Source organism: Gloeophyllum trabeum, assembly GCF_000344685.1.
Source record: "Gloeophyllum trabeum ATCC 11539 unplaced genomic scaffold GLOTRscaffold_00014, whole genome shotgun sequence".
NCBI lineage: Eukaryota > Fungi > Basidiomycota > Agaricomycetes > Gloeophyllales > Gloeophyllaceae > Gloeophyllum > Gloeophyllum trabeum.
The window spans coordinates 342,856-365,595 of NW_006920423.1; the positions used below are offsets into that span (position 1 = coordinate 342,856).

The 22,740-nt window shown below is 52.8% G+C and overlaps 9 protein-coding genes across 9 annotated transcripts; 4 read left to right on the plus strand and 5 right to left on the minus strand.

Moving 5' to 3' along the window:
• The first annotated feature begins 2,119 nt into the window (after positions 1–2,119).
• GLOTRDRAFT_112310 (uncharacterized protein) lies at positions 2,120–2,394 on the plus strand. The gene has a single exon (XM_007871503.1). The coding sequence runs from the start codon at positions 2,212–2,214 to the stop codon at positions 2,377–2,379; it is 168 nt and encodes a 55-aa protein (XP_007869694.1). The 5' UTR covers positions 2,120–2,211; the 3' UTR covers positions 2,380–2,394.
• A 1,112-nt stretch (positions 2,395–3,506) lies between these two features.
• On the plus strand, positions 3,507–3,915 carry GLOTRDRAFT_132607 (uncharacterized protein; the record flags this gene model as incomplete). Its single annotated transcript, XM_007871504.1, has 3 exons — positions 3,507–3,679; positions 3,737–3,788; positions 3,850–3,915. The coding sequence occupies 3 exons, from the start codon at positions 3,507–3,509 to the stop codon at positions 3,913–3,915; spliced, it is 291 nt and encodes a 96-aa protein (XP_007869695.1).
• Positions 3,916–4,518: 603 nt separating this feature from the next.
• GLOTRDRAFT_112311 (uncharacterized protein) lies at positions 4,519–5,456 on the minus strand. Its single transcript, XM_007871505.1, has 5 exons — positions 5,369–5,456; positions 5,206–5,315; positions 4,799–5,146; positions 4,700–4,736; positions 4,519–4,643 (listed from the first exon to the last, which is right to left on the minus strand). The coding sequence occupies exons 1-5, from the start codon at positions 5,414–5,416 to the stop codon at positions 4,572–4,574; spliced, it is 615 nt and encodes a 204-aa protein (XP_007869696.1). The 5' UTR covers positions 5,417–5,456; the 3' UTR covers positions 4,519–4,571.
• Positions 5,457–5,826: 370 nt separating this feature from the next.
• On the plus strand, positions 5,827–7,894 carry GLOTRDRAFT_65393 (GTP-binding protein Obg/CgtA). Its single transcript, XM_007871506.1, has 3 exons — positions 5,827–5,966; positions 6,020–6,066; positions 6,229–7,894. Exons 1-3 carry the CDS (start codon positions 5,925–5,927, stop codon positions 7,754–7,756), a joined length of 1,617 nt encoding a protein of 538 aa, XP_007869697.1. The 5' UTR covers positions 5,827–5,924; the 3' UTR covers positions 7,757–7,894.
• A 100-nt stretch (positions 7,895–7,994) lies between these two features.
• On the minus strand, positions 7,995–9,507 carry GLOTRDRAFT_132610 (uncharacterized protein; the record flags this gene model as incomplete). Its single annotated transcript, XM_007871507.1, has 5 exons — positions 7,995–8,822; positions 8,876–8,930; positions 8,985–9,238; positions 9,296–9,330; positions 9,390–9,507. The coding sequence occupies 5 exons, from the start codon at positions 9,505–9,507 to the stop codon at positions 7,995–7,997; spliced, it is 1,290 nt and encodes a 429-aa protein (XP_007869698.1).
• A 1,912-nt stretch (positions 9,508–11,419) lies between these two features.
• Positions 11,420–11,782, minus strand: GLOTRDRAFT_48029 (uncharacterized protein; the record flags this gene model as incomplete). The annotated part of the gene is made up of 1 exon (XM_007871380.1): positions 11,420–11,782. A coding segment is annotated over one exon (363 nt), but the record flags the coding sequence as incomplete, so codon positions are not given.
• Positions 11,783–12,171: 389 nt separating this feature from the next.
• On the minus strand, positions 12,172–12,519 carry GLOTRDRAFT_11930 (uncharacterized protein; the record flags this gene model as incomplete). Its single annotated transcript, XM_007871365.1, has 3 exons — positions 12,172–12,201; positions 12,251–12,358; positions 12,415–12,519. Coding segments are annotated over 3 exons (243 nt in total), but the record flags the coding sequence as incomplete, so codon positions are not given.
• Positions 12,520–15,017: 2,498 nt separating this feature from the next.
• GLOTRDRAFT_96062 (uncharacterized protein) lies at positions 15,018–16,580 on the plus strand (the record flags this gene model as incomplete). The annotated part of the gene is made up of 5 exons (XM_007871659.1): positions 15,018–15,165; positions 15,230–15,264; positions 15,318–15,571; positions 15,628–15,679; positions 15,729–16,580. 5 exons carry the CDS (start codon positions 15,018–15,020, stop codon positions 16,578–16,580), a joined length of 1,341 nt encoding a protein of 446 aa, XP_007869850.1.
• Positions 16,581–17,019: 439 nt separating this feature from the next.
• Positions 17,020–18,508, minus strand: GLOTRDRAFT_107920 (uncharacterized protein; the record flags this gene model as incomplete). The annotated part of the gene is made up of 5 exons (XM_007871658.1): positions 17,020–17,832; positions 17,885–17,936; positions 17,987–18,246; positions 18,298–18,332; positions 18,391–18,508. The coding sequence occupies 5 exons, from the start codon at positions 18,506–18,508 to the stop codon at positions 17,020–17,022; spliced, it is 1,278 nt and encodes a 425-aa protein (XP_007869849.1).
• Between the last annotated feature and the right edge of the window lie 4,232 nt (positions 18,509–22,740).

Below are 22,740 nucleotides of genomic sequence, written 5' to 3' on the forward strand. Positions count from 1 at the left end.
CCCGCCACAGGACCGTAGATCTCACGGAAGAAAGCATTGTTCATTCAAGCCATATTGAAGCTTCAATCTCTACATTGATGATACAAGTTGCCAGGAGATGAGACTGGTCACACTCAGATTTAGTAGTAGCCTAGGACATGTACTTAATTCACCGGCCGGCTTCTGATACCAACATATAGTCCACTGTTCTTAGCTATCAAACCTACTATAAAGTGCAACACATTGCTTCGAATAGCACTTTCCCCCACCGGAATTCTTGTTGGAGTCTTTGAGGCACGGGATACTTCGCCGATGTACCTTCCAAGTCGGGATGGTTGTTAGAGAGCCACCTCAATCCTGACATGCCACCACTCCTACAATTCCATGATGAGTGTATACGAGCTATGAACCAGACTACATGGTTTGTCTAGATCTTAAACAACAAAGCAGAGTTGTCACTTGTACCATAGGCAGACCTTGGTAATATATAGTATTGCACAATTCATACAAAGGAGAAGGGTGCTAATTACACATATACTGTACCAGACTATGTGTATAGGCTCTTTCCATACTCTCAGACCTAATAGAAGTGTACTGAGAGAGCACATAGAAGTCAACAAGCATTAGCACAGGAGGAACTCGATATTTAGAGGTGGATGTCACTCCTTTCCATCACGCGGTGCCAGGACCCCGAGTGCAAGCCCGCATTGCTGTGCTCGATTTCCTAAAGTCGACCTGGTCCTGCTCGGCAACGGTAGCTGCCGCAACCCACTTTGTCGATCCATCGGCGGTCTTCATCCCAGCCGTGGCATCGAATCTCATTTCAGCACAGTAATGCTTTATCATCCGATGATCCCAGGTTGCATACAAACGGCTATGGTACAACCCTGATAACGCGGTTATTAGGACTCTTCAGTTTTGGTGCGTGCAGTTTTGGGTGGACGTCGAGGAGGGGCACTCTGACCAGCTATTACCGGTGATCAGACCACCACTTCCCTGCTCGTAGAACTCGCTGTTATAGTCGCACATTACGCAAATTTGAACTGAAGCCACGCACCCCATACCAGCACACCTGCGACAGGTTGACACCACCACTGGGGTCGGAGTTGTACCTATTCGCCGTCGCGTGAGTAAGTCAGTATTACCTCGATGCCTCGCCCGAACACCGACAGAATGACTCACGAGCAGAATTGTGGTTCTCCTAGGCCACCGCTGGATGCCACGTCATAGTAGACTGTATTTCCCACCACGATCTCGGTGGGACAGACAGCGCACTGGGCAACTGCCGAAGAGGCGACCGCAAGTATTGTCGTGATGGAAGCTGCTTTGACCTTCATTGGATTTATTGTGGAATCGATACGGGCGTGGTGGCTTCTCTAGTCCTTCCGTACCCACTTTATAGGCTACTCGCGAAACATGAGCCCGTGTAAGTTCAGGCACTTGCATTCTAGTAACTCAGGGCCGCCTTACCCCTTAGCGCATTGCTTCCCCTCCAGACTACAAACATAGCCAGCGCGGTGCCGCATCCTCCGGGTCCATCCCCGACAAGATGCGGGATGACGGTGATCTAAAGGTGAGTTCCGATTCGCCTTTACATTCAATCGAGAGCTACCTAGAGCAGGCCGTTCGCACATGCGGCGTCCTGTCCATCCCGGAAGACGGCATATGCAGTCTCAGCGGCACTACTGTGTTTCGTAAGAGCCGGGAGAACGTAAGACTATGGCGGTAAGGCAGGTACTAACGAAAGGTGCGTACCTGGCACAATGTCTTTCGTTCGTCCGGTCTCTGCGTTGCGTGCGCTTTCCGCTCTCTTCTCCTAGGCCTCTCGGAGAGCAGTGGGGTACTCCGGCTATGCAGAGTCCGTCTAGTGCCATCATTGCATCTCATTCTGTCCCGTTCGCTGCTGAGCTCCAAGCTCCTAGTATGCGCCTAAGACCTCATACAGACGGCTGCGGGCGAACGCGGTATTGTTTCGTGCATCCAAATTGGATGATGCGAGTGTGGCAATCACGGCAGATAACCTGCTAGTGGTGAGTGGCGTTGGGTTCCCACGCAACCTTTTAATAAGATCATGATTCCGAACGCGAACTCTTTGAGCCGTCCTCTTTACCTCCATGTAACACTCTAACTCCCACTGTTTAGCTTTAGATCCCGTCCGCCAACAACGGAACATGGAGTTCGTAGTCAGCGCCCGCCACCAGGACTACCGAACGGCACATCTACTCTCACGGAATGCTCGAGTACAGTGGAATGAAGACGACCTTCCAGCAAGGTTGTCACCGTAGAATTCAAGTACAGACCAGACTACGACAAACCACGGATACAGATGTGAACTACGATGATCTGTGTATCCACGGCGGTACTATGGGCTCGAAAGTGCTGGTCAGTTCATCCGCTTAGACAAACGACTTCTCGAAGGTAGGTCGCTCCCTTTATCTCAACTCCCTCAGCACGGGTCAGTATAGGCCGTCAAAGGGCAAACCGCGTCGGAGCCTTCGATGATGTACCCGGAGTCCTGTCCAAGTTGCACAGCTAAGAGTTGCCCAGACCCACCAAGACAGATCTTTCGCTCACATCGTAAAAGCAAGACACGTCGAATACACCTGGACCAGTAATTGCATTCTCGTTATATCTGCACATGGAGCACGCCATCAATTCCTAAGCGAACAACCCTGTCTGATGACAGTTTTTCACTGACCCGCAGAAAGTAGCGTTTACCCCAGCAGACGTGGAATCGACGAGAGTGTACGTTGTAGTGCTGTTCACCACAAACGACCCAGCGCAAACAGCGCATGTCTGAGCTGATACCAGTCGTAGCGTCGCCAAGAAAGCGATAAGAGGTACAGTGTATGGGGCGTTGGGAAACATTGTGGAAGAGGAGGTGAGCACTATCGTTTCTGGAAGGGCGGCCTTTGTACCACTGATTAAGCTCTATCAGCCTCGGGCCCTTGGTCATGCCAGTAAGCTGCACAGCTCTAACCATCCATTCATCGCTGGCACCGATGCGGCCATAAGCGACCTTATTCGGGAACCGTCAATGCCATAGGTGTCAAGGGCGTCCAGGAAGGTAGAGCCTTCACCGAGTAGTGGTAAGTAATCAGAGTACGGCGCGACCTATAGTCGACGATGTGCGTGCGCCGCATTATCGTCTACATGACAGAGAGAAGACCCACAGTGTTTGATGACGGACTCTTACTTGTATGTATATTCGGACAACGGCATGGCAAATGTTTGTGGATGTTCAGTCTTGCACCCGAGCGTCTGGGTTTGCAATCCGTTTGGGTGCAGATGGCTAGCGCGACAAAAGTACGGCGAACACCAATTCTCAAACGGCCCTAGTGGCCTAAACTTCTGCAGACTTAATTCACTTGTTATAGTGAGCGTCTCTTCTTTGCCTCACCTTGCGTTTCCCATTATTCGCATCATACCCGAAGTACTGATAATGAGAGACATATTAAACATCGGGCCCAGCCTATATAAGAGCTTGGGTCTGCGCTCGTCTCCCTCGACCTGATCTCCCAGTCAGCATGTTGTCTATAATCCTTGCCGTTGTTCCCCTCCTCGTCTCCTTGCTGGGCCACTCTCTAGCAGCACCCCATGCTGCCTGCTCTGCCAGTGGATGCGCCCAGACGGTAACAGTGCGCGACGTCACATACAATCTGGCCGGATCCCATGTCAATGGGACGTACGTGGACTGCGAGTAAGTGACTGGTTCGGGTATTTATTCATGTCGATAGTACTGAAAGTATTGCGAAAGGTATATTGCGACGCCGCACGAAGTGGTGATTGAGTTCGCCTGCCTGTACGATGTGAGTACATGTATATTCGAAAGCTCACTCTCCTGCCGTCATGTCGCTGACCGAGGTCTAGAACGGCTACATCGTTTTCAATCCGGACGTATGTCCCAAAGAGCTAGCTGCTCAGCAGTGCAACTGAGTCATGTTGGGTGATCCGGGAGCCGGTGATGTGGAACATAGAGCGACTTGACTGGGTCTGGGGGGAAATCATGGCGTCTTGGGCAGCTCTCATTTGCTCGATTTGTCCAACCCGTAGAAATGATCATTTAGCTTTGTTTAAGCCATAAAGTGGAGCATTGAGCGTCTCAGCCGGACCTTTCGTCCCTAGTACAATAGGAAGGCACTGAAGATCGCCAGAATATCGATGGCAGACCCGAGTTAGAGCGAATTCGAAGCCTGGTAATCGCACTACTCATGGGACGTCTGGAAGGGAACCGAGTGAAAGCCGGCCAAATGAGATGGACGCCTCGTGGACTCGCTGACACCTTGACATCGGTATTGATGGAGAGGAGACGAGGTACAACGATACGAGGGCCGCCTATTTGTGAAAGAAGCGGCATATAAATTCAAAAAGAAAGCACACGCTGGTGAAGACCATCGCTTTTGATGTCGAGCAGAGAGATCGAAAATTGACAGGAATCCCCGGACGCCTCAGCAAAGTCAAGAAACGTGCGAGAACACTTACAGGGTTCGGCCTGTGCGTGTACTCACCTGGTAAAATGGTGTCTCCATCCCCAGAAAGTTTCGAGAATTCCAATAATTAGGCAGTTACAGTACAAGATCAGACGATAGAGACTACTCCCTCTGTATGAGAGCGAACAACCCTAGGACACCTAGTAGGAGGTATTTCAGGTTCGGGTGGTCATTCTGGAGTAGTTCATGTGTCAATAGCATTCTGAACTGAGAGTTATAGAGGTACTTACCATGGCGATCGTCACGTATCCAATGTATGGTAAGAACCTATGGACACACAAGTATAATCAGCACAGGGACGTTCATATTCGTTCGTCAGGAACACTCACCCTCGGACCTTACCCACGACATGCCTTCGCTCCAGCCAATCCAAGCCATTATACAGATCGACGTCGTCGATCGGGTTATTATCCCCCTTCGTCAACAGCAACTGCTCGACCTCTTGGCCCTCTACAGCGCGCAGCACCGCGCTCTTCTGCCCGTCCGCGACGTCCTGGGCGATAGCGCTCTTCGGCGCGTTGCGGACTATCCCCCGCGTTTCGAGGATGCGGTGGACGATGGGGATGGGACTGCCAGGGACTTTGTACACGGTGATGTCGCCGGTTTGGTATGGCACGTTTGGAGGGTTTGTGAGGAAGAGAAGGTCGCCGCGGTAGAACGCTGGTTCCATGGACCCGCTACGACATTACCAGCAATAATTAGTGGTGAAACGCGTGCCGTGCGGTTGAGTGCGCACCTCAGTACAACTACAATCGGGCTTTCTGTATTCGTAAGGAGTCCGAGGCCTTTCCACATCATTAAACCAGACGCAATTACGGACGCGAAGTTGAGGAGTTGCACCAGAACCTGGTCATCGTCAGAATCATTCCTGAAACCTGGCAACTAAGAATGTCTCGTACCCCTCGGACGCCCAGCCTTCGGAAGGCCTTCAGCTCTTCCGCAAACATACTGAGGCTGCTATAAGGCGGAAGACAGAAGTGAAGCTATAAAGAGGACTTTCGGAAGCGATGCACACTGGAGGTAGACGTGTAGGGACGTGTACGGGGAAGTCACGTGGTTGCCAATCAAAACATAGGGAACTGAGCAGCCTAGCATCACATCATTTATTAATAAATTTGGGGTAGAACTACTGTAGAAGGCAGCTGCTGAAGCTGTCTGGGCATTACAACGTTAAACACTCACTGGACTCCTTCCAAGTTTTCCTTGCACGCCGTGACCTGTTTTATTATTTGGATGAGCTAAAACTCCGGATATCTTTCTCTGTTTTGGAAAATGTTCCGCCCATGTTGCCGTGTACACGTTCACGGCTGGAGGATACAGTCGAGCTTGGCTCGCGCGCGATCTTGGTCATCGACCGCTGGGAATGGAGAGTCTACCTCCAGTAACAATCATTCTACACTCAGCAGATATGACGTGGAAGACGAAGACGACTACGACGCGAGACAGGCCGAGTTCATGCGTCGGAGGCGGAAGACTGATGCAAAGAGGAGACAGAGGGTGCGTGCATTTCTGCATATCCTTCTCGGGGAGGATATCGAACACTCGTACAGGGAGAGACATTTATGGATCAAAGAATAGTTCATGTCAGAGCCGGTGTGTGATTTCCTCCAGTTCATGTCTGCAGGCAAGTGCGCTTTCAGCTTGTACGTCTTTATCACTGCGGTGATTGATACAGAGGTCATATAATGTCCCCTTTCGCATTGGCTATCTATGCGCCACGCTACTAGCTCTATATCGTACTGACAATCTCATTAGGTAGAGGCGGCGACGGCTGCGTAGCCTTCCACCGCGAAAAGTGGAAACCCATGGGACCACCATCAGGCGGCAACGGCGGCGCCGGTTCCTCCGTATACCTCCTACCCACCCCGCACCTCACCACCCTCTCCTCCGTGCGGCGCATCGTCAAAGGCGCGCCCGGCGGGACCGGCGGGGGCACCTGGCGCAACGGCAAGGACGCCGAGCCGACCATCATCCGCGTCCCGCTCGGCACCGTCGTGCGGCAGCTCCCCTTCGACGACCCGCGGCGCGCCAAGGACGCGTGGGAGCGCTTCGAGGAGCGGCTGGAGGGCCTCGATCCTGAAGAGCGGCTGAAGAAGATCAGGGAAAGAAGGTGGGTGCACTACCCCGGCTTCGAGGACGACAACCTGCAGCGCGAGACGTTTAAGGAGGCGGACCGCATGCTCGCGGCGGAGGAGCGCGCGATCCGCATGCGCCGGCTCCGCAGAGGGTTAATCCATCTTGACCTCGACAAGGCAGTCGAGACGCCCGAGACGGAGCGTGACGCCGACGCTCCCTTGGGCCTCCCGCGTACGAAGAACTGGGGATACCTCATCGCCGAGGGCGGCGCGGGCGGGCTTGGCAACCCGCACTTCCTGAGCAAGACGAACAGGTCGCCGAAGACGGCGAGCCGCGGGATGGACGGCGAGTGGGTGTCGCTCGAGCTCGAGCTGAAGATCCTCGCGGACGTTGCGCTGGTGGGCATGCCGAACGCAGGCAAGAGCACGCTCGTGCGTGCGTTGACTGGCGGGCGCGTGAAGAGCGAGGTCGCGGGATGGGCGTTTACGACGCTGAACCGGGTGGTCGGAGTTGTCAGGATCGGGCCTAATGGCTGGGTGGGCGGCGAGGAGGGTAAGGTCTACGACGAGACGGCTCTGGAGCAGGGTAGGCTTAGAGAGGGAATGGACGTCCGGGGATACGTCGACGGGGAAGGCGAAAACTCAGCCTCGGACGCATCTCACCAGGAACAGGTGCCCGACAGCGACCGACCGTCGTACGATTCGACCATCGGCGAGAAGTTCCGTTTCACCATTACGGACAACCCGGGGCTCATCGAGCACGCCTCGGAGAATAAGGGCCTTGGCCACTCCTTCCTTCGTTCGATCGAGCGCTCGCACGCGCTTGTCTACGTCGTCGATCTCTCCTGCGACGCCCCGTGGGAGGAGTTGCGTGTCCTGCGGGACGAGCTGGAGAAGTACCGCGAGGGAATGAGCGGCAAGGCACGCATGATCATCGCCAACAAGGCGGACCTGCTGGGCGCCGATGGGGGCGAGGATGTGGAAGAGGCGAGACGTAAGCTAGCCAGGCTTGAGGACTTTGTGAAGACCGAGATGCGCCTTGAGGATGGAGAGGGAAGGACCCTGGACGTCGTTCCGGTCTCGGCGAAGTACAGTATGAATCTGAGGAAGGTCGTCGATTTGATGGTCGGGTACGTGGAGGAGGCGAGGAGCAAGGTAGCTCTCCAAGAAGATAACGAAAGCAGCTTACTACAGGATGGTTTTGAGGACTAATGCCCTTGTATCATCACCCTTGCGTTTCGTCGTGACGGATACTACTAACGCGATCCTTGATCCTATAGCTAATAAATACAACCATATCGCTAAAAATGAAGGTCGAATTTCGCGAAGTGAAGATATATATACTATCGCGCCTAGAGATTGCGGAATAGATAAATTACACCGAAACGATGGCGAGACAAAAACTGCTCTCGAATACGACCGACACATACGAATTGCTACCTGGCACTATTCACTGGGCGTCGCTTTGATTGATGTGGGGTAACGTAGCCTTCTCGTCTACGGCATCCGGTGAGCTGTCACTATGGTTCGTCACCGTATAAATACGCAATCCAGCACGGCTCGAAGAGCTGTTACCGGCCCCGGTGGTCGATGTGTCAGGGCTAGCAATAACCGAGTGATAATCAGGGGGCTCATACGGGTCGAGGGCTTCCTGCCCCGCCGTGTTACCATACGAAAGCGGATGGTAAGACGGAAAGATAGCCCCGATACCACTGTGAACGGATAGATTTGTCGTGCTCCCAAGAGCGCCGCCAGCGTGCATCGAGATAGGACCGGAAGCTGCGCACGAATGCTCGAACATGTGCGGCGGGAAGGGTGTGATAATGTTCTCCGGCGCTGCTGAGCCTTCCCCCATATCCAAAGCAGCGGCGTCACGACGCCTTTGAAGCTTCGCGCGTCTTTGTCTGACGGCGGTGATTATAACGGCGAAAATGGCGATGCCTCCCACAACGCATGCGATGGGGATACCGGCGAATTGTGCGGCAGAAAGACCTTTGTCCTTGCCGGATGAAGAGGATGCCTGAGACGCTCCAGGGGGTAGCACATTGCTCACTTGCGCAGGTGGTGTAGGATTAGGAGCAGGAAAGGATTTGTTCAGACAGCCGGAGTTGCCGGTCTGTTCGACCGTCAGAAGCTGGGTTACGCCGCCGCGATGACCAGCGGAGTCGACCATTGTGAAGAGTACAGTGGAGAAACTCGGCATATTCTCTGTCCAATTGAAGGATGTCGATCCCTTTGGTGGTGCAAGGGTGAAGACCTGGTCACCGGGGATGATACCCTAGGGACATCGGTTTCATAAATTTCCACGGTAATAATTATCGAGTTACTGACCATGATTGTCACGGGCTGAGTTGTACCACCATTGTAGTCATAAAATTGGAAGGATCTTTAATGAAAGTCAACACGGATACATGAAGCTAGACATAGAGGCTCTACTCACTGGCATTGCTGGACACCATCATCGGTGGCGAACGTGAAGTCCGGTGGTATTATAGTTGTGTTGCACTTTGTGCCGCCAACGTTCGGACCAACACTGACAAGACTGGAAGTTGTGCCAGCTGGATATCCAGTCGCATCCTTCATGACGAACAACATCTGCGTGCCCGAAGGGAAAGGGATTCGCATCTGAAAGAAACCCTTGCCATCGCTAAATGCCGAGGAGTCGACGGACTGGACTAACTGTCTTCCATAGACCTACAGGGCAGGTGTTAAAAAGTCGATATTGACCCCTGACGGCCTGAAATCACTTACAGATATAAAGTTGAACTCGAAAGGCGGTTGACCACCTGAAATGATGGATCTTGAGGAGTCTTCACGTAGAATTAAGGCATATACGAGTACTCACCGGTCCACGAAACATTGAGGTGGTCGCATTGCGTGGGCGGGGTGAAGGTTACGTTCACTCCTGCACAGAATGGAAGTTTGATGATGGCGAATAAAACTACGATCAACGCCCAGGACATCTTGCGCTATTGGCGAATGCCGATAACCTCGAATATCGCGCCCGCCGCAGATTCGATGCCCGCGAATCGACGGTAGAAGGAATACGGTCGATATCTAGAGCCTGCTCAGTCAAACGCAAAGGGTAGGGAACATCGAAGGGAGACGGTCGAGAGTCTCGGAGGCGATTCATCGCGAAACCATAGTAGTAGTTGGGAGACTCCTCGTCTTGGACGGAGAAGCATTGATGAGCGCTGGTAGTTCACATGGACTCACGCCTCATGAACCACTCGTAGCCAAAGGGCTAGGTGCAGAAGTTCCAGGAATGGACGGGCCGGGACCCACAGATCCCAAAGAGAACAAGGTGACTTGCCCCGATGTCGCCGCTGTACAGATCGGATCAGCTCAAATGTCGAAACTTAAAACATCATAGAAGATACCATGATACTGAGCTGGCGTTATAATAGAACTTACGTGGTCGTTCATTTGGGTTGCAATTACCCTGCCTGACATTTACGGCACCGATGAGAACACAGGAGAGTACAGGCAACATGTATTGTCTTCAAAAGATACGCAAGGAGATGCTTCTTGCACGTTAGCATACCAGTGTTCGACAGCTTTTCTCTCCATAATCCGGAGACGAAGTCACTCTCCGGGGGCTGTTTCTGTGGTTCCTGAAGGATCTAGCATCGGTCCAACAAACGTTCCTGCAACAGAAGACACGACCTCGCGGGATAGATTGGTCTGACAGCGCCGGAACACCATCAATCAGTGATCACTAGCCAATAGTAACGCACCATCTAGTCAACCGGGAGACGTTCAGTACATAGAGCAGTAATGGAAGGGTAAATATACATACACACAGACGTGAGACGAGTATTCATAGGTGAGACGAGTATTCATAGTCTCTTGACATGCAGAGGTAACTGGACGCCCTCGTCCTCGCGACCGCGTACCTTCGGCTTGACAGTGTTTCCACCGAGATGGTAGAAGTCCAGCGCGACCCCTGCTTCTGCGAACGCGAAATGCCGCACCGTAGCTACCAGGACGGCCTGCTCGGGCCGGTATATGATCAAAAAAATACGCGAGTGCAGCGCATATGGAAGGGACTGGCCTTGATTTCGGCGATAGCTGCAACACATAGTATTTCAGACACATCGTACGAGGGGAAGACGTGGATGATTCTTACCAAACGTCCGGCCAAGGCACACTTTAGGCCTGAAACTCACAGCATCAGGCCCTCTCACCGCACCAATTCCTCAAACTCTCTTTCCACTCACCCGTGATGTATGGCCCTGAGCTTGTATCGAAGCCACAGCAGACGGAAGGCTGCCATCCATCCACCGCTCCGGCCGAAACTCTGTGGCGTCGCCGCCCCATATCTCCTCGTCGCAGTTGACGCCATCGCGTACCGGTATCATCACCGTTTGCCCAGCTTTTACTCCGACGAACGTAGCGCCCGTCCCGCGTACGGGGAACTGGAGAGGGATGACATCATCCTCTACTGCCTGCACGCAAGGTAGGTGGAATAAAGCATAGAGGTCATGCAGGACGAACTCACCACACGAGAGATGTCCATGAGCACCGCTTTGCAGCGCAGACCTTCGCGGACGACGGCATCTAGGTAGGGGAGCGCAGATGGGTTCATCAGGTCGTCGAATGAAGGGGGATGGTTCGAGGTATGTTCGAAGTGATGGATTTCCTTCGCGGAGAAGTGTTTGCACGTCTTCGTGAAGTGCCATTTCGTATAGGATTTCCTGAAAATAGGAGTTGGATGCATGGGCTGCAGACTGAGGAAGTGGTGCTCACTGATATGACGTTCGCCGAGGATTCTGAGCCGGCGAAGAGGACTCCAATAATCTGTCGCCAAAGCTATAGTTAGTCGACATTCATGCGTATCCCAGGAACGTACGTTAGCCACGACCACCTCCTTACTCATAGCCTCTCCCCGTTCATCTGCAGCCACATCAAAACTTCGATCCCACATGGAAAGAACGGGGCCCCGGTCCACTTACTCAACAACCTCAACAACTTCGCATCAAGGCCCGCCGCGTCGCTCGTCGCGCCCCGCCACACCCCTTCAGCAATACTCCGGAGCTCGCTGCGCAGGTTCCCCGCCCACGTCTTCATCGGCGAAGGGAGGGTCAGGAGGCGCGGGAACGCAGACACGATGGTACCCATAAACAGCGCGAGCATGTTTTCCTGGGGTGCGTTGGTGAACTTTTGCAGAAGATCTGGTATTGTGTTGTTGGTGGCGTCAATGTCGTGCATGAACATGGACATGCTGATTGCGTCTAAGCTGGGGCGCAGAGTAACATTTCAGCGCCGTGAGCACTTGTCAAAAAACTTGAATAAGACTCACGTAAGGGTGTGTAGACTGGGGGCGATGTCGAAGATTCCGGAGTCTTTGTCGCCCAGTATTTCGTCCCATCGTTGAGTGAGCTTGAGACATAAGTCAGGAGAGGAAAGAATCTGGCATGGGGCGTACTACGCACTCGATCTGTGAGCAGATAAAATATGTGCGACACGTTTTTGACGGACTGATAGCTAGTGGGAAGTTAAAGAGGGATACTTCGACGATTTGAGTTCTCCTACGTGAATGCCGGGCTCAATATCTTCCTCATCCTCTGATGTTCATCGCCTGACTTTTTGTAAGTTATTTATACCTATCAAGACGCGCAACACCAGCCTTCTGCAGTGAATAGTCCCTGCCCGAACTAGCTGAAAATAAGTGAAGTTCGTGGAGACCAAATTCGATAGATCTACCCAGAGTCCCAAGACGACGCGATCGACATGGGGGCGAACGTAGTTCAAGGCCTTTGCAGACAACACATGGGATATTCCCTTAGGATCGCCCATTATGAGCCAGCGCTCCTGGCGTCCCGCATCAAGTCCGACGCTAAAACTCGGCCAGTAGGACGTTTCCTCACCGAGAATGCTCCATACAGTTTGTACGTGTGCCCGTACTGTTTGGCCCACACGTTGTAACGTGTCCCCACGGGTGACATATGGAGATCAAGAGCGTGGCCTGTAATTTTACTTGGAGGCGGCGGGCCTGGTAGGTCTTTCAGCCTCGAAGCTTCTCGTGCATGGGTAATTAGCAGAGTCACTGCCAGGACACCGACTGCAACGAGTATTGAGGTAATGGCAGACATTCTTCCAAGATGAGTGAGACGTCAGTAGCCGTCGTCCTTGTACAATATGGTGAGTGTCGCACAGCAATGCCTTGATGGAAAGGGAAGATCCCCTTCAAACTTGATCTCCGCTAACTAAAACCCGGGATCGCCGTGAAGAGCCGTGAAGCCATTCGAACCAATGGCAAGTACGATACGAGTACATGTAGGTGCGTGATCCGTATTGCGCAGAGAACGGATATCAAGGGTGCTGGCTTTCGTGAAATTGGCATATTGTCCTCTATAGCCGATATCCATGTACTTACCTATAAAATGCAAACAAGATAATGCGTTCAAGAGCGTGCGTAATCGATGCCACCATTCCTTTGATATTTAATAAATCATACGCTACAGTTCTCGTCTTACTTACTGTTCCACTTATACGAGGACAGTGAGAGACGCGCATTCCTGCGCTCAAGAGAATAGAAAACTGAGAGATTCCGCTGGACTGAAGGCTCGAACCTCATCGCGATCGTGCTGTTACTGCACTGTCACAGCCGCTGTGGCATGGCAATCAATGTCACGTGATAACGTTTAGGGCAGGCGTTTTCGGAAATATATATAACAGCCATGACCATTGCTTGAAACATTGTTTCATCTCTTCTTTGCTGCGAACACTCCTTCGCCTCTGGTCTTTTGAGGTTGAACGAAGTAAAACATACTTGAACGTGGCTATCATTCTTAATACTGCTAAGTGCTATCAGCCGGACTTCACCTTGACGTGACCCGCGACTCGCACTTACTATGCTGTTGCATTCAACACTGGCTCGCTGCAAGTCCCCATGCCAGCCGAGAAATTTTCAGAATGCTAGATGTATATTCATCGCTCACATTATTTGATGCGCTGCACTTGCTGGCGTTGTCATTGTCACTGGGCGTACATGCAATCATGGTTCCCCACATGATCATCTACTTATGTTCATCTATCGCACTACAGCTTTGATCTGGGTGTGTAAGTAGGTGTTCCATAATGCATCTTTTTGACTTCGATATGTCATCGTTTGGTGTTCTCCGGTGTCCAAGTCCCTTGTTTGTCATCTTTTGTTCGGCCTAGGATCGAAGTACGTCATGGAGCGGTAATTGAATCCTGCTCAAGGGGCACTATCATTTGCTGGTGAGTGTATATTCGCCTCACAGGTGGGGGTCTGACTCACGACTTCCATTCCCTTCGCTCCGGTCAGACGTGGTTAGGTTCTGCTAGAGGCAAGACCCGTCTAATCCACGATACTACTCAGCCCGATATCATCAGAGCATTGCAGCATATGTTCTTTTTTACAGAGTTGACGAAATCTCGTTCCCACAAGCTCCTGACTGCGCTGATCCTGTCAAGATTAAGTGTTACTCTTCCGAACATACCCTGGCATCATTGACGAGACAAAACCTCCGGCGCAGTGGCAATGAGGTATATGACCTACAGCCCCACTTTCAAGGATGGTCGTCCCGAGGCACGTCTCTGTTATCAATAATTTCTCAGGGAACTCCGAGCTCTTCTCCCATGCCTCACCGTCCAGCTGTCAAGTGCGACGCCTTCTGATCATGTGATCCCAACTTCATCCCGGAGTACTAGGCCCCCTGAAAATACCTATAGAGGTTTGATACCAGATACCAACTTTCTCCCCATTTTTACCGAAACCAAAATTACCATATTGGGATGTATTTTACCTGAAAAGTATCCAACCTCTTGTCTTAGATGTGATTTTTACCGAAACATTTTTATCCAACCTGAGGGCTTGAGGATATTTATTCATTCACAAAAAAGGTTCCCGCACCTGTGGCAATACCAGAGTTAGTTATGTATGGGCTTTATGAGCCTCTCCAAGGTGCACTGGTGGATACAGAATCCAAGAATCTCCCACCTGATCATTGTGGCAAGTTGTGGCACTGTTGTGGCCATAATTGTTACCCAAATAGTATCTGACCTTTGCTCTGGATGGCTGTTTTTACCCAAAAATTGGTATCCAAGATAGATCCCACCGGCAGGTCCTTTACCAAAACTGTATCAGACCTGGCACCCATTTGAGGGTGATTTTTACCAAAACCGGTATCAGACCACTATGGGTATTTTCAGGGGGCCTGGAGTACTCCCTTCAGCATCCGTGTTTGGAGCGCCCGTCGCCGCATGTTTGCCACTACAGCGCGGACGCCATGCACAGTGATATATTCGGCGACGGGTGCTATGTATATATGTGCGCTTCCCTTCCCGGCGTTTCATGAAACTCTATGTAAGCTTGCTGGCCTGCACAGCTGCGCAGCCAGCCCGACCTTGCTCGCTCGAGTCCCTTCTGCGATCTAATCGTTGTGCCGCCCGACACTGGCCTCCTCTCCCTCTCCATCTTTGACCGCCACGTATCCACATACATATGTCCCCGAGTGTGGTGAATAGCCTGAGAAATGGGATCCTCTCGGTGCTTGTCGGCGCGTCCTGCACGAGGTTGGCCGTGGCTCAGACGTTCAGCCTATCGTTCAGTGCGCCGACGGAGTGCGATGACATGAACGTTTCATGGACAGGTGGGACTCGTAGGCTCAGATGCTCCAGCGGATTGCCCTTGTTCATTCGTGCTTACTTCTGTAGGGGGCACGCCACCCTTCGATCTGTACCTGACGCCTGTGCGCTCCCTTCTACGTTGTCCTGAAGCTCGCAGCTAAGATTGATACCTCAGGTCTACGGGACGCCACGGAACATTTCTGTACCGGCGTCCGTGTTCAGTAATGGGCGAGGCGCGTACCAGGTCCAGATACCTTTCCCTCGAGGGCAGCAGATGGTGCTGTCCATGCTGGACGCTACGGGCGTACCGTCCGGAGGGACGTCCGATCTTCTCACCGTAGGGCCGAATATTGGAGGGAACAGGTGCAACACCTCTGACCCGGGCGTTGATTTCTTTTATGAGCTGAATACCCCTCTTGTCCAATGCCAGTAAGTACTCTAGCGCGTTATCTCCACAATTCCTACCCACGCGAATCCAATCATAGGCCGTATACGTTCAGTAATTACAGCAATGCCGTGCAACCAGTGCAGATTATGGTAAGCGCGCGTTCTTGCGAGTGGTGCAGTCTGACTCCTGTTCCCCAAGGCAATAATCCCAGCGAAGAATCCCATGCTGCTCCATCCACCTGTCGGCCCTACCTTGTACAATTGGACTACCAACATTACTGCGGGAACGAACGTCATCTTCGTAGTGACGGACTCCGAGGGCCGTCAAGGGGGCGCCTCGAACGTCTCGACCGTCGGATACTCGTCCGACTCCTCCTGCCTGACCGTCGCCACCACTTCCTCCGCTCTAGTCCCGCCCACGCAGACATGGGCGCCCTCCGACGCCTCAGGCAACTCCGGCCTGGCGCCCGGCGCGATTGCGGGAATCATCATCGGGTGCATAGTCGCAGTCGCCTCTATGATCCTCGTGGCTTGGTTCTTCCTCCGCAGGAGGCGCGACAGTTCTTCTCCGAGACCGATCGATATTGACCTTGCCGGGCACGAGCCAGACCCCTTCCCGCGGATGAGCCAGCTCACTCCGGGCGCATACGAACCTACCCCCTTCCTCCTTGATGCGCCGGGTGGAAGCAGAAGCCGGGAAGAGTCTCCTGCGTCCCCTGTATCGCCCCCGACACCGTCGGGCAGGACGTCGTACACGCATGACGAAGAAGGCCAGCGGTACCTCTCGCCGACGTCGTCGTCCCGCGCTAGGAAGGTCACGTCCTCCAGCCGGTATAGTACGAGTAACAATACCTATTCTGAGTATCCGCCCTCGCGTGTACTGGTGCACCAGGATGCGGAGGACGTGCTATCTCCGGAAGAGGAGGATTATGTGGAGCTTCCGCCACAGTATCGTGAAGACAGAAGGCCGCTGTCTTCGGTTCCCGGGCTGCCGTATGCGGACGATGTTAACTCACCGACACCATCTGGGTCAAACCGCGGGGAAAAGTAGGTGGACAAGCGCCGCGTCGAGCAGATAACCCCTAGCGTATTTTCCACCTGCTGCTTCTTTGATTACGTCTTCGCAAGTCCCGCCATTGGATCAGCGTTAAAATGTATCTACAGGGGCCTGCTTTACCATTCCTTGTATTCTTATCTCTTGCCGTCAACGTCGCATACCTAGACTTCTGACAGCGTGCATTTCAAGGCGCCTGTTCAAACCGCGTTACGAAGCTGAGAAGAATAATATGGACATATAGCTGTAATTAAACCCCTGGTGGGAGTCCGATACTGGTACAGTAGTGGTCATGATAGTAGACGCCGATGTCTGCAGACATGAGGGTTAATCAAGATAGAGCAAAGTGTCCCGTTAGATATAGTAATGGGGATGCCTGTCGTACTATCCAAGAACGAGTAGTAAGGAGCGTAATGGTTCGGCCTCTGTCACTTGGTCATCGCCTTTTACCTGAACGTGAAGACCCAGAGCCCACTGGTGGCGGATTCGGCGCGGGCAGCCCAGGAATCGGCTCACGGTCCTCGCGATACGCTGGCGGGAGCTCGACTACCTCAGCCGGATCTGCGTCCGCGTAGTCCTGGTGCACCACCACGCGCGTCGACGACGACGCGCCGCCAGGTGCAGGGGAGAACAGCGAAGCGTTAGACGATCTGAGCGGGGTATGACTCGGGGGGTAGCCTGCGCTCTTGCCGGACGACCACTCGCTGGTGCTCTGCTGCGAATGGCTCGGCCGCCCGGCCAGATAGGCCGCGTCGGAGAGCGGGAGCGCGGTGAAGGGCGAGACAACGTGGTAGTCCTCGCGACTTGGCCTGTGGAAGTCCATGTCCACCATCGGGCGCTCCTTGAGGTCGAGCACGGCGACGCGCGAGCGACGTGGGCGGCAGCGGCGCCAGAGGCAGAAGGCAGCACCGGCTGCGAGGAGCGCGACGACCGCGCCGCCGACGGCGATGCCCGCGATGGTGCCGACGGATATCGTGTGCTCCTCGTCGCCGTTGTTTTGGCCAGATTTGTTAGACGGAGAGGTTGAGGTGGGGTTGGTGGAAGAGGAAGAAGTGGTGGGGTATATGAGGCAGGTGTAATTGGAGGAGGGCTGGATGACCTGCAGGCCCGAGGCGCCGCCCTGGTGGCCCTGCGCGTCGGTCATCATGAATACAACGGACGTTCCTGCCGCGATCTCGGCAATCCAGTCGAATCGCTGCTGGGTGGTGTTGGACTGGACGACCTGCGGGTCTTGCCCGGCTGGCAGGATCTACGAAAAATTAATAGGATAAATAGAGTTGGACAATTGTGCAGTGACTTACAGTGAGCGTGATAGGGAGCGTTGCATTGTCGTAAGCGAAAAATTCGAACGGTCTATAAGCGATTAGGGTAAAGGACAGGAGATGTAAGTCCTATAAACTTACTGGCACTGTACCGGGCTCTGTCCATCCGGCCAGGCGTACGTGAAATACGGGTGCGGGTCTGTAACGTTGCAGCTCTGCCCGTTTGTGTTCCCGCCAACTAGCTTTACTTGAGTCAGGGAGCCCGAGAGCACGCCGCTCGAGTCGTACATCACAGCTTGCATTTGCGAATTTTCGGCGAATGGAATCTGCGTGGAAAAGGATCCGGACGAGCCGTCGTATGCAGAAGCGGGAATGGAAACATTGCGGGGTGTCCCGTATAACTAGAGAGCACGTCAAAATGAAGATAGGGAGAATGGCGTTATTGGATGTACTGGTACAAGGACAAGAGAGAAAGGAGCGTTTCCTCCTGAATTTGAGCGGTAAATAGCGGATCTCCTTTAGTTGTTCTGGAGAGCGATACGTACCACTCCAGGAAACCTTGAAATCATCGCATTGCGATGGGTCCCCGTAATTCACACTGAAGGCCGTAGCCAGCCCAATAGAAATGCCAAATAGAATCGAAAACGGGAGGGGTCGGTGCATCGTGTAGGACCTGTCCTGCGGTGAGGCGACGTCGACGCCGCCAGCATACGTCGAGGAAGAGGTTGAGCGCAACGCGGGTGGTCTACAAAGTGGCGGAACACAGCCTTGCAGATACGTACAAGCACAGCCGTCGGTGGGCGTTCCTGTTCTTCGCCGCCGCCAAGCCTGGACTGGATTGAAATGATTCAGATATCTTGGCAAAACGATGTTCCTCTTTGTTGTGATCGACGATGTACATGTACCCGCCGGCACATGCAATATTGTGCTGAGGCCTACCTGCACCAGCCTTAAGACTCCACTTTGGCTAGCACCCGGAAAGCATCTGCTACAAGGATCCCAAGCGTGTCACGGCTGCCTTGTGGTTCACTATATATCGCGAACGACGACCGGTGTAGGCATGGCCCAAAGCATTGATGATCTGCAGAAGCCCACTGGAGCCCACAAGGTTGTAGGAATTGATCGACGTCGTCGTTCTATTCTTATCAATTGGTATTCGCAGCAGACTTACCATATAAGACCTTCTCTCATTTACCAGGGACTGGTTTGTGGCGTCAAGCTGCCCTAAGCTCGATACACGCTTTGGGCATGCCCTCTCGACGAGATCTCAGGAATACTGCTTACGCAACATGATAGCAATGCTTTATCATGGGAACATCGAAACATACAATCCAATCCAATCATCGCATAATAAAATAAGAAATCATCAGAGTTCTTTTAACGAAACGGGGGTTTGGCCCTCGGGGACGGCAGGCAATTGCTTACAGCTCTGGAAGACCAGGGTGGGAGACACGATCAACGATCATCCGGACTGCACTAGAAGGGCGGGAGTGTGCCACCTGAAGTTGGTCCATAGGTGGCGGATAAGTGCTGGGGTCAGCAGGGTCCTATAGCTCAGTGATGTCAATATAGCCTATGACATGTCTGCAAGGTGAGACTCACGTAGACCCTCTGAATTGTGATGGAGGAATTTAATGCCCGGACCGCCGCGGCATCGGTGAGGTCTCGCTGGGACCTTTTTCTGCGCCAGACGATATATATTATGGATCCAGCTATCGCCGCTACACCCACCAAGGCGCCAACGACGCTCCCTGCAATGGCTCCTTTGTTCGTACCGCTTGGATCGGTGGGAGTACTGGTAGGGGCACTGGAGGTGGACATGGCCGATGTGGTTGTGGGCGATGTCATGGTCGTGGAAAAGGACGCCCTCACGCTGGCCGACACCGTCGTGAAGCTTGCTGAAGGCGTGGATTCCGGAGCGCCTTTCCCCATATGATGTCAGATTGGACTGTGGAATGTCTACCATTTGACATATACCGTTATCATTTGCAGCGCCAGCCGCATCCCAATAGCCGTCCTGTGCTCAAGGGTGAGGTCACGACGCCGTACTTCGTTTCCAGCCACGCACATTAGGTTGTAAATATGCCCAGGCTGGAACGCTAGTACCAGGCGGTATCGGTTGGGGATACCTGTTGTTGGATAAGTGCAACGGCCGGAAATCACACAAAAGTCCGCACCCTTTCAAGGAAATGTCAGCAATTGAGCAGTTCGCCAGGAATGTCGACCAGTCGCTCAATCTACATAACATATTAGCCATCGTCAGCGTTATTGTCTAGACGCTCACTGTGTCGGCACAGTACAGTTCTGGCAGGCGGCGCAGGCACTCAAGAGGTTATAAATCACGATAGTGCATAAGCAAGGCTTGACCGAAGCTGGTGCATCAACAGTATTGGCTTCATACTGACAGATACCAGGCACAAGAGAGGCTGTGAATTCGCGTGTCAGATATCAGCAATTTTATTATACACAAATATGAGGGGCTAACCTTCGTTACCACATGCACTTATCAGATTCGCGGCAACTAGACAAGGACTCTGGCCCAGGGAGTTGAATGTCTACAGAAACATCACGGACTCCGTGGGCTTCTCTCCTTCGAATTTATGTGGTTCTGTACGCACCCACATGTACGTGTCGCATACAGCAGTTGTACTCCCCGGCACAGCCGCCTTCGTCATCGTATCGAATAAGAGTGAGACGATGATCCCGGCCATGGCCAACACGGCAGGGGCTGTCTTGCCTTTACCAAACATCCTTGCCTGAGAGACAACTGGGAGGGGGAGCAAGAATATCGACTATGACACACGAGGTTGCTTCTATATTCCGCAGGGCGTCTATCTTTTCTGGTCTGCTCCCTGGTATGGCATCGGACGGCAAGCTAGCACGATGCCGGGTGAGGGACGAACAGAAAGCAACCATAGCAGCTGTTGGCATCAACGCCGGCGCTCCCTGTATGCCACTCCAGAAATACCACCATGGCAGACCGCTCGTTAGGATTCCTGAATCATAAAGATCTGCAACTGTGTCAGCTCGGCCTACCTCCTCTCGAGACCATCAGTAAGGAATCAGGAGGCCGAAGGAAGGACTTTCGACACGGAATAAGCCAGGGTCGTAGCAGAGTTCCATAGAGCAAACGAAATAGCCGGACATCCTGTGCATCTGTGACGGATGGGGCGTTAGCCTAGAGTAGTACAAGGCGCAAAGACGAACAGATAACGAATATAGCGCAATGATGCTGGGATCCCGCCCCACAGGGCACGGAACCGTGTCAGCAGCAGTGACCACAGGTGCTCCTTTAATCGGGCGAGACGTGGATTTATAGACTTCTCAGGCTAAGACACCCTAGTACATCTTTGGATTCTAGTTAGGACGCACTGGTACTTCGTAGCCTGAGGGTCTCGATCCTACCAAGTATATCAGGACACATGTCGTCACGGGCTGGATCTCTGGCATACGCCTTTAAGCAGTAGTACCCGATGCGACGGTAGCAGCACTGTTCGAATTCGCCGCTAGTTATTTTTAAGTTGATCTTCCTATGTATCAGTAACAGGGCAACTTGAATCAATTGACTCGAATGGCTAAACATATGCAAGCGCCCTGTCAGAGTTTGGTACGAAGTTGGACGAACTACGGAGACAGACACTCACCTGGAGACCTGCTACCTTGTCCTGCGATGAGGCGACGTCGACCACGCGAGTACACCCGAGGAAGAGGTTGAGAGCAAAGCGGGCGGTCTGCAAAGTGACCTTGCAGATATATACACAGCCGCCGTGGGTCAACGCTCCAGCATTATGTAGCGGCGGGGCTCCTGAACTTCGCCTGCCTCGAGATATTGATGGCCACAAGGGTCGTTCCTCTGTGATCCACGACGTCCAACTTGTACCCGATTCAGACGGCGCGTGCAATATTGACATTGTCATGCTGAGGACCCCCCCCCCTGTAACAGCCTACTGGCAGACAGGACCTCAGCGTTGACATATGCTTTGGACTCGAACGCGGAAACAAGGTGACGAATGCTGTAGACATGGCCCGACAACCCATTTCCTACAGCCATTTGCAGATCGATGGGCGCACTTCTTGACAGCCGTTTGCAGATTGATGGGCCCCCTTTTCAAAAATCATTTACAGTCGGACCACGTCGGACAAGTAATTATGAGTCCCCGAGAGAGGGAAATCAGACCATCTGGACTTCCCCACCTTCCTCCGACGTCCCTGGCACCCACTCCGACCCACTCCGACTATACGCGATTTTCTGAATTGGTGGTCTATCGATCTGCAAACGGCTGGAAAAAATCATTTACAGTCGGACCACGTCGGACAAGTAATTTCAAGTCCCCGAGAGACAGAAATCAGACCATCTGGACTTCTCTACCTTCTTCCGACGTCCCTGGCACCCACTCCGACCCACTCCGACTATACGTGGTTTTCTGAATTGATGGTCTATCGATCTGCAAACGGCTGTAACATTACTATCATTGAGGGGGTTCTGCAAATTTTGCAGAACCCCCTCACCCCCTTATATCTCATTCCACACTCAACCAAAAAATGTTGGGTAAGCTCAGGCAGGTATATATACACTAGAATAGACCCTCTGCCAAGTCAGAATGGGAATATCTGCTGTGGTTGAAGAGAGGGAGAGAAAACGGGTCCTGTAGGCCATGGGAAAGAAACAGTGTCCACTAGATCTCTCATGATGCTCACAACGGACTGCAGCGGAATGGCTTGGGGTATCATTAATATGCTGTCTACAGTACAATACACCAGCCCGATAGAGTAAATAACGAGCGTGTCGAGATAGAGAGGCAACTTTGCACATCTCCCGGGCCCATATCGTGACAAAAGCGTGACATCGCTCGCGGCGAGATCCCACTGTGACCGCATGTGACACCTTTTTGCAG

Bases quoted from the DNA above. Each gene is read 5' to 3' on its own strand.
- GLOTRDRAFT_112311 (XM_007871505.1), bottom strand. From the start codon at position 5,416: ATGTTTGCGGAAGAGCTGAAGGCCTTCCGAAGGCTGGGCGTCCGAGGG. The intron at 5,316-5,368 runs GTACGAGACATT...GACGATGACCAG, and splicing joins GAAGGCTGGGCGTCCGAGGG to GTTCTGGTGCAACTCCTCAA. The intron at 4,737-4,798 runs GTGAGTGTTCCT...GTGTGTCCATAG, and splicing joins GTCGTGGGTAAGGTCCGAGG to GTTCTTACCATACATTGGAT.
- GLOTRDRAFT_65393 (XM_007871506.1), top strand. From the start codon at position 5,925: ATGCGTCGGAGGCGGAAGACTGATGCAAAGAGGAGACAGAGG. The intron at 5,967-6,019 runs GTGCGTGCATTT...ACACTCGTACAG, and splicing joins ATGCAAAGAGGAGACAGAGG to GGAGAGACATTTATGGATCA. The intron at 6,067-6,228 runs GTGATTTCCTCC...CTCATTAGGTAG, and splicing joins GTTCATGTCAGAGCCGGTGT to AGGCGGCGACGGCTGCGTAG.
- GLOTRDRAFT_112310 (XM_007871503.1), top strand. From the start codon at position 2,212: ATGCTCGAGTACAGTGGAATGAAGACGACCTTCCAGCAAGGTTGTCAC.